Genomic DNA, 10173 nt, shown 5'->3' with positions numbered 1-10173 from the left:
ATACATTGCAATCAGTTGAAAGCTATTTGCGTCCCTTTATGAAGCTGAAGGAGCCTAGGAGCGTCACAACTGCACGCCACGGGACCCTGACCAAACGTCACTCCTGGACGATTATGGAGTGAGAGTGTGTTGTTTAGGCCTACGTATTGGAGGAAAAACACGGAAGAGGAAGACAGCTGACGATCTTCAGTCATAATTCAATCAGTTAACTCTTTTTAGGGTGCAGCTATATCTTATATTTATTTCAAAGTGGGCCCATTTGAATTATCTTCATTTTCTTCAAATGCGCAGAGGACAGGTGCTGTGTTGATTTATTTTAAAGTAGGCCTGTGTATTTTTTTTTCTATTCTCCTTATAAAAGTTCTTTGTTTATTATTAGAGGCAAACAGTTTTATATAATGTAATAAATAATAAATGCAAAAAAACTGTAGTTTTTGTCTATGATGTAACAATATATACAACTTTATAAACATCAAATATGTTTTGCAGCTCCAAACAAAACAAAAAATGGTGGAAAAGGGGGCAAAATGGCTCTTTTGGTCAAAAAGGTTGCAGACCCCTGGTTTAAGGGAACATTTGTCCATTTGATGGTAAAGGATTTGTTTATTTTTTTCAGGCACAAAGGCAATTCAAAGTGCTTTACGTATGCATTACCACACAAACCAATTCTATGGAAAGCAACACAACTTATACAATTGCAAATAGAGTAGAATCTGCAAGAGATGCAGAAGCATAATGATGCAATGTTTTCATATGACCTTGGGGACAGTAGCTTACCCAACCATTGACCCCACTGATACATGTCGATGTTTACATTTCAAGATCCATCTAGGGGATGTACAATGAAGTAAATCAAATATAGATATTAACAGACATTTTATTTTGCGAAATAGCAACAAACTAGATCTGCAACAAATTAGATTACTCAAATATTCGTCTAATCAGACGAACTCGATGAGAAAACATAACCTGAAGGAAACATAAATCTTCATTTATTTACACATTCATATCAATTAACAGTGTGTGCATGCATATAAATAACATTGAGATTATATTCAACAGCAAGTAAGAGGGTTTTATATAAAAGCTATTTTTATTATCCTATTCTAAGGTTCGAGAAGGTAGCTTTGAATAGATCTCAATAATAAGGACTATAAGTAATCATGCAGACACACACACTCATACGTTCTGTAAATTTAGACGCCAACAGATGTAACACAGGAAAGAGTTGGATCTACATTCAGTCACTCCATTTTTAGAAGCCTGATTCCTAACAACCCACTCCTCTGCACTTGCACCAAACACACACACACTCTTACACACACTAGAGCACTTACTAGAGTTGAGTACAGCGAAATGTTGGCATGAGTGAAAGCCAGACTTTGTAATGTGTCCACACAGTCTGAATGACCCCGCATCCTTCAGTCAACACACATGCAAACACGTCTCCCTGGATTACATAACAGTCACTGGCAGGTGTGTGTTGAGCAGGAATCTTTAAATATGTATTCATGGTGCAGATTTGATTTACATAAGTGCTAAAACACATCGATTACAGACAAAATATTAACTGTTTTGAGGATTCACAATTCCCCCAAAAATCCTACAAAAGAGTAATACATGTTGGTTTTCTCGTTCTTTTATGATATTAAATACAATTTGAAGGGGTTAGGACTGTATGTGTGACAAAACAGACGTCACTTTTAGTTTTTTGGATACTGTGAGTAATATGTGTCCTCTCTGTTCTGCCACTCTTAAGACAAAATAATGATTCATCCTTTAGCCCAATTCATAATGAAAAAATGTATAGTTGCAGCCCATATTTTCATAGAGTACATTTATTGAAGTATGTTATTTACAAGGACTGCAACTTACTATTTTTGTATTATTAATAGGTAAATCCTAAAAAGGTCAGATAGTAACGAACGAGCCTAAGAAAATATGCATGGCTTTATAATTGCTTGCTTGGTTTAAACAAAAACAAAAAATGCCAAGTGATATAAAAAAGAAAATCCTACTGTTTAAGAAGTTGGAAGTGTAAATGATGTATTTTTGACTTAACTAATGAAACAATTTACCAAGAATGAAAATATTCCAATGTAATAATAGCTCCTATGAAGGCATGTGCCAGAGGCCAACCAAATGTTTCCGACCCGCCATTTGCATTTTCTATACGTTTGTCCGTATTGCAGGTTGTGATAACTGTTGAGTTGAGAATTAAATGCCAAAAGGGGCTGAACCACATTTTTCCACAAGCTTAATGTGTCTAAAGTGACTCTAATAACTGGCAGTGATTCAGCGTAATATGATATGACTAGGGGGAAAAACAGCTGTGTATGTGTGATAGCCAAACACAGGATCTCTTTGATGGGCAGAGTATGTGTGTTGGTTAATCCTCACCCTGTTACTCGCTGCTGGTGTGTGTGGATTCTCTGTCAGTTTATCCCATTTAATCCCTAATCCAAAAGCATCAAGAGAAAGAGAGAAACCTGTGTACGTAGATGAAAATCATCTAATAATTTACATTCCAGAGATTATACCCTGTCCTGCTCTCATCATTTTGCTCATTTTTTTTGTGTCAAGATGGCAGTACGCATGCTCCCAGGTTAAGGAAGCAGACAGAAGAACCAGCACAGAAAAGATATACTGACACCTGATGAAATAGTCCCACTCAAAACAATCAATATCTATATTTACCGATGAGATATATCTTTCTCTCCTCAAAGCCACCAGACTCTGTTGACCAAAACAGTCATTTTACTTCCCAAAACATGGTTGTTGTTGTTGGTCTACTACATCTGCCTCTATTGATATTATTGTGTTGTGTGTGACTTTAATTGAATCAACACCAAAGTCCCAGAATAACACAAACTAACACACCGTTAAAGGCGGTAGTAGACCAGTAACTCCTGTGTCCTGTGAAGTAAAATGACAGTTTGTGTCAGTTTGATATCTTTGAAGAGAGCAAAGATAATGGCTTCAGTTGCAGATTTTTGCTTCAATTAATACACAGACTATGAATAAGACGTTCATACAACCCTGCTTCAAATATTCCAAACTATCCCTTTAAAAGCATCATTTATTCTGGGAAACGACACAGATTCCACCAGTTGCCCTTGACAACAGACGCCATTGAGTAGAGCCGAGCTCACACCTCGCCGTGATGTCCAATGAAGCGAGTCAAAGGAGAATAACAACAAATCAGCTCCCATTCATCGACATTCACTCCTCCCATTCTGTTCACTCTCAATGGCCAAACAAAGGCCACGGCTCAGCTCATCAGTGTGATTTGTGGCGCTGATTGGGGACTTGTGGGGTGTGTGTGTGTGTGTGTGTGTGTGTGTGTGTGTGTGTGTGTGTGTGTGTGTGTGTGTGTGTGTGTGTGTGTGTGTGTGTGTGTGTGTACTGGGATAGGCATACAGCAAAAACTGGTTTCCTGTATGTTACAGGAAGAGAGCAAAACAACAAGCTCTGACTTGTTGAGTGTAAATGAATGTTGTGCTGGGAAACAATTAACACCCAAAGCCAGGAAATAAATATGATTAAAAATAATAATTAAAAAAAAAAAAATTCTCGATTCGTATAATGAGCCCAAACTTTTATATTATGCTAATGAGGTGAAACAAAAAGGAAGGCAGGGCTATAACCATCGATCAACCAATCCTCATCTCATAACAACACACTAGCCTAAAGGTAGATAACAGGGGAAATGTATCATGCCCATTCAGACTATTTGCTTTTCCCGACTGTCTAATTATCCAACCTGAGGCCTGAAGATGATCTTTCCCCCTGGGGGCCTTACCGAAGTCTTTGCCTGATGCATTTGTCTGCTAAAAAACATGACTAATGGCAGACAGATGCTCCTTTTAAGGAACACTGTTATCTCTTTGCCATGAAAGTGGAATGAGACCTTGGGCAACAATAGCCTCCTCTTATTGACATTAATCTAAAGAAGAGGTACAAGAGTCTCAGAAAAACACTCCGCTGCCCAGAGGGGATATTGTGAGGAGCTCCGAGAAGGAAAACACACCCTCATCCTTTTCCTCCAGATCAAAAACACACACAGCTTTAAGAGGGGAGATCTTCCTCTTTGAAAGTGATCTAATGATAGCAAGAGATTAGGCTTCTCGGTGCATTAATTACAAACCTCCAATTATGTAAACACATACGAGACCTTTTAGCATCATCCATATTGATCTTTAAATAAATCAAGTCAACTACCGTCCTTCCACTGCGTAAAGAAATCTATTTCCTCCCTGATAAATCCCCTTCCCTTTTCATCGGAGCAGATTCAAGCTTGGCAAGTCCGTTTGACAGTGAACACACACACATGCCAGGTTGGGAACCCTCTGAACCGAGGAGATGACGAGGAAATGCCAAATGTTAGAGTGGGCATTATGTGTGATGCTACAGCGACGAGGCTGTGAAATACAATTTCAAAAAGGGCCAAAACTAAGGTTTAAAAGTAGCCTATACTCAGCCTAAACAACACTACTAGCCATAATATAGGATGAGATTTTTTTTCTTAAATTACACACTTATAGGTTTAAAATAATAATTACAAAAAAGTAAACATTTTATTTATACATTAATATTTTTTGCAATACTGCTCAATTAGGCTCTGACTCCCAAATCCATATTTGCAACAATCAAATTAAACATTTGTGAACCACTTGTACAATTGACAAGACAATTGACAAGTAATTTCAATAACTTAACTTGGGCTTACATAACTAAAACTAACAATTACAATTAAGAAAGTAACCAGCAGATTCACTGAGAATGAAAATACTCGTTATTAAAAGAAATGATGTCCCAATTGGAAACCAGCTGAGAATCGCTGGTTAAAAAAATATAATAACCCGTTAAGAGAAAGAAGGAGATGTTACAGTGGAAACTGAACTTCTGTCTGCAGATTGAACTCCCCCCCCCACACACACACACACATATACTTCACAGAGACTAGACTTTCCAACTTCTGTCTGGAAAAAGTGCTGGAGGAAAATGACTAATGCTTTATCCTTCCACAACAACGACCACTAAGGTGCCCATGGGCAAGGTTCTCGATCCTGCACCAATATAGCTCCTGCTCCGCTAAAAGGATCCCCCCGAGTGTAGTCGGATAAAGGTTAACAACTGAGGATGGGATAAACTGCCTCCTCCTCTCCCTGAACAGTTCATAAAGCTCTCCTGTTGAGAAATGCCTCTGTGTTAGAGCCCACCTGGGTGCACAAGACAGCAGGGCTATGAACCACAGAGACATTCAACTGTGGGGATGGAAAACAAGTGGTAGCATTTATAGAAACGACAATAAGGCAAGTTGGGAGAAACTGTGAATATAATGAAGCATTAGTCAACACAGAATGCCCTGGAAGTGCAGTAATGTTTAGTTTTTTTAATTCTACGTGCGAGTTCTGAAGGGTAAAATCACAATTTATTTTCTTGACTAATAAAACCTATATGAAAAAAAAATGCTTTCACATTCACAATCCTTTATAAATGTTATCTTATTTAATCCATTAGCCTGTGTGATGCTGTACGTTTTGTCCAGAGAAATAAAAGTATGGAAACCTGAACAACCTGTATACACTCTTTTTTCCACACATCATTATAGATGGAATCGATATTGATTGTTAAGAGTAACTAATAATGCCACCAACGACACCAATATAATCATATACATTTCAGTCCCTAGTCAATATGTGGGTGTCGGCTGGCAAAATACACATTTATAAAATGATTTGGCAATGAGAGTTGCACTCAAACAGTTGTAATCAAATATGGTCAAATTGTAGAAGAAAATCGTGACTGTAACGCAATTTCATTGGATGTATAAATTGATGGTCACAAGACTTGTGAATTGCAGTGCAACACAAAAGAAAGTGCACCCTACATTTAAACCTCCCCCTCTTTGGAAGCTGTCATATAACTCTTAGCCTAGAAGTATGTTCTGTACAGGGCTTCACAAAGAAGCAGCTCTTTGTACTGAGCCGGAGCCACTGTAACTGGGTCAGAGGAGAATCTGTTTCTCTGTCATAACATGTCATGTTATTCAACATTTAGGAGGAATATAGTGACAGGAGCAAGTCACCAGCATGTGTTGCATTCATGTAACACATAGCAGGAAGGCACAAACTACAGCTCTATAACAGGAACATTGAGAAAACAGCAACCCCTCGCCCCTTTATTTATATAATTAGATATAATAACAGGGAAATATTAGAATCACCTGAGAAGAATGCAACACTTTCAGACAGGCTGGATAGACCAACCACTTGGCGATACATGTGTTTCTATGTGATGTCTGGATGATTAGAAAAAAGTCTAAGCACTATAAAAGGTCGCCTGAGTGAGCAAAGTGTCAAATTGCCTTAAAACGTTTTCACAAGTACACGGTCTGGTCTGCAGAGGGTCCATCCCCAACACACTCGTTTATAAAACCTGTCAATTTAATGATGCCTCATACACAAAGAAAAACCGTTATAGTAATATAAATTATTAATCTGGATTTGTTATGCTTTTCTCTTGTCTTTGCTACAATTCTCAATGAAATATCCTGTTCTGGTCTCAGCAAGATGCTTGGTTCGCCTTCATCCAACTCCATTACAAATTCAGTATTTAATGCTGCCTCACTCACAGTGAAAAATATTCAGCAACTACTGTAAGTACCAATTAATTATCAAACTCATTTTCTTATGGTGGTACATACAATATCTTGGACTGGAGAGGATATGCAAAAAAGCTCTGTTCAATTCCACCAAGCTCCATTACACAATTTGTACATTTATTTGTTGCCTCAATATAAATACATACAGTACAATAACACAATTTAAGAGCTTGAATTACTGGCTAACACATTTCCATATCAGGCTTACTGTATTGTTTGTGTAGCTTAAGATTTCTGGAATAAGAAGGTAAAGGGACCATTAATGAGAACGGAAATGTTAAAGGGAAAGCAGTGAATGGAGCATCGGATCTGTGCCAAGAAATGCAGAACGGCCACAACAGATTCATGAGTGGTGTGTAAATATTGCCATATGAGGATTATTAGACCAGCAATGAATTATGTGTTTGAATTACTTGTTGGGTTCCTTCCAGAGGAATATAAAACGTGTCGGGACTGGTCGACGGTGTGTCAGCTGTTAGGAGTGCACACAACACTGCCTGGAAAATAGGAGGATTTCCAACTTGTTCTGTGATGACAGAAACTCGACGGTTAGCTTTTATAACAGACATTATAATAACTTGTCAACTCTTGTGTGTCTGTTAAACATGACATTATACACAAAGTTAACACAATTTTGTTTTTTGTATCGACGTGTCTATAAATGACACGCCGTAATGTATGGATAAGTTGTCCTTAACAATAAATGAACCCTCTCACTTATGTTATAGACGCTAGGTGGCTAACGTTAGCTAATAGTATAAACGCATATTTACCATGTTGACGTTGGTGTAAGAGTATTCCTACTCCCGGTAAAGTTTTCTCGACAACAGCACAGAAAGCTCCGGACATATCTCGGGACTCAAGCTGGGTCTCCCGGTTTCGTTGTCCTCACGTTCAGAGTTTATGGTGGTCCGTTAACGTCGTCGGTGCTTCACATGCCATCACGGCTCCCACTCGCTGCCACCGCTGCTGGAACAACCGACCGACGGCGGCAACGGTGTGACTCGTACCCCCACCAGCCCGCCGCGGTAATCCTTCTAAAGCCAGCGGCACGGAGTAGAGACCGTGTGTGATTAAGCCCCGCCCACCGTGGTATACAGAGGGAGGGGCTGCGGTAGATATCAAATACACCCACATGAATTAATTCATAACCAGAGATTGGAGAGCTCCAAATTGACTGAAAAATAAAATGTAATGTATCTGTTTATGGTTGCCCATTATGAATATACTTAAGAATCAAATAAGGTCCATTTAGTACTTAATTAAGTATGGCCGACTGTTTTACATTTCTATAACTATACATAATATAACTTTATAATAAATAAATGCATAAAGTCTTTGTGCAAGTCAAAGACACATTTTTTGTTGTGCTGGAAGAAGTGTTGTGCAGAATGGGCTCTTTCAGTGTGTACAATTAACATATAATGTAATTTATGATTATATAAACTAACTGATTAGATTACTAGTCACATAGACTGATAGCTGATTGACTAATTCGAGATGACACCAGCCAGATCTCAAGTTAAACGATAAATTAATTATAACTCACAAAGTCATGAATGATTTAAAGACACAGCCGGTCAGGGCAGGTGTTCTCTGGCCCCAATGATAAAGAAACCAATTAGTTTTGCCCTGTCATATGATATGAGTCTGCTAATAGTTTACTGTCTGGGGTCACAGTCACATTAAGTATTTATGCACCAAATTTAAGGGGAGATGCTACATGTGAAAATGTTGAACTGGTAAATATCCCCATAAAACGTCCCTCGGTTGATTATACATTAATATAAGTATGTTTTGTATTACTAGTTTTGGGGAAATTTTTATGTTTAGACATTCATGATGCTTTGGCTCACGCAAATAAAAATGTACTCCTAAATGTCTATTTTGGAGGGGTTTATTTCCACAAGTCTGAAAGAAGACATGTTATGAAAGCAAAATACATGAAAACAAAAGCATGTCAATTTTTGGTGTTGTCTGGATTTGTCTCCTGTTCCTGCCATATTAGAAAACATGACATAGTGACAGGTGCATTAACCCTGTGTCATTGACCTGTCATTCTTTATTACTTTCTCCCCTCTTGTGCACAAATTGATCTGATGCCGACTTCATGAGGACAGGGAGTGCGTCAGCCATCTTTTAATCATTGTGACAAGTGTGTGTGCTGACAGGTTGGACAGTCCGAGGCCGTGTGATTCAGCCTGCAGGGCAGATAACAGCACCGGCACTGAGGATGGCTGCAGGGCAACACTCTGATATTGAAAGTTGAATCTGATCCAGGTTAATTCAATCGTATCATTTCACTGAACGGGTGCGTGTGTGTATATATTTAGAAAGATCATATAGCTCCGGGATGGATCCACAATTCATCCTTCTGCTATGATCAATCCTAATAACCTGATACACTTCCAGTCCATTTCCCCTGGGTGTGTATCCTATCCATGCCTATGCATGTGGGAAAGAGAGGTAGACAAAGGGTTAAATGTGACATTTAATTAAGTCTCTATCTTTGCACTTTTGCATTGATTTGATTCGGAAAGTGCATTGGCTTTGGGCTCACAGTAAAACAACTTTAGCCTAATGTGTTGTAATGCCATTAGGAGCAGATCTCTAATGGGTATTTTAGCACTGCATGATACTTGCACGGCTGTTAATCAGCAAACAAAACATTGCATTTTAACACTCTCTCTCCTGCTTTGATACAAAAGAAAGAGGACACACATTGACACTACCCACAAACACAATCTCTGCTATACATGCAGTTGCAGTTCTTTATCTAAATATCACCATATTTCACTTTTAATTAGTGCAATGGAGGTCAACATCCAATTATCTGACTAAAACAGAGTTGCAAAACAGCATGTATTGAATACCTGAGTGTATTGATCTCCGAATTCGTGGTTACAAATAGGGGTGGGCGATATGACGATGTATATTGTCGTGACGATATTAGGTCTCCACGATATGCTTTTTCAGAGATATCGTATCTATCGTGATAAAAAAAAAATTGGAAAAAAAAAACTATAAAATAAATAAACTGTTGTGAAAGACATGCTTCTAAAGCTGTCTAGTCAGGATTCAGACAGTATTGCACTTTATTTATTGTTGGCTTATATTTTATTTTATCAATAAGGTATTTATATAGTTTTTCCCTTCAGTTATGCTAAAGTCTTTTATTGCACTTCAAGTCTAAAGTTTACATTTTAATTGTTTGGCACTGACTTTTCCTCATTGATGTTTTATGTTTTACTTAGTTATGTTTTACCCTCCTTTTCATGTTTATTGATGTTCACTGCTAGTGCTACCTCAGAAAGTTACTTTTTATACTGAGAAACTGTGCCTTGAAGCCATATCAAAATGTTGAATTGTTCATTCAGGGATTCATTTCAGAAATAAAACCAGCTTGAAATGCTATTTTGGTCTGTTACTCCTTTTTGTTTTAGTTTCTGTTACCTTGTAGGTGGTTGTACTGTTAAGTAACTTGAAAAATAACCATAATAACCGAC

General features: G+C 38.1%; 1 protein-coding gene across 3 annotated transcripts in view; it reads right to left on the bottom strand.

Moving 5' to 3' along the window:
• tmcc3 (transmembrane and coiled-coil domain family 3) overlaps positions 1-10173 on the bottom strand; it is a 38629-nt gene that overhangs the window by 16636 nt on the left and 11820 nt on the right. The window contains exons 1-2 of one of the 3 annotated variants that reach the window (XM_010766919.1): positions 7441-7690; positions 7081-7193 (exon numbers count right to left, since the gene is read on the bottom strand). The exons of 1 other annotated variant lie outside the window; for it this stretch is intronic. In XM_010766919.1, coding sequence (XP_010765221.1) covers positions 7081-7193; positions 7441-7516 — 189 coding nt within the window. In that variant the 5' untranslated portion in view covers positions 7517-7690. Of the gene's footprint in view, positions 1-7080; positions 7194-7440; positions 7691-10173 lie in introns of those variants that run through there. One more of the 3 variants, XM_010766921.1, reaches the window with a different exon arrangement.

Source organism: Notothenia coriiceps, unplaced genomic scaffold (assembly GCF_000735185.1).
Source record: "Notothenia coriiceps isolate Sejong01 unplaced genomic scaffold, NC01 NC01_scaffold00003880, whole genome shotgun sequence".
Lineage (NCBI taxonomy): Eukaryota > Metazoa > Chordata > Actinopteri > Perciformes > Nototheniidae > Notothenia > Notothenia coriiceps.
The sequence above is the reverse complement of the archived record's forward strand: the minus strand, read 5'-3'. Positions and strand labels throughout refer to the sequence as shown.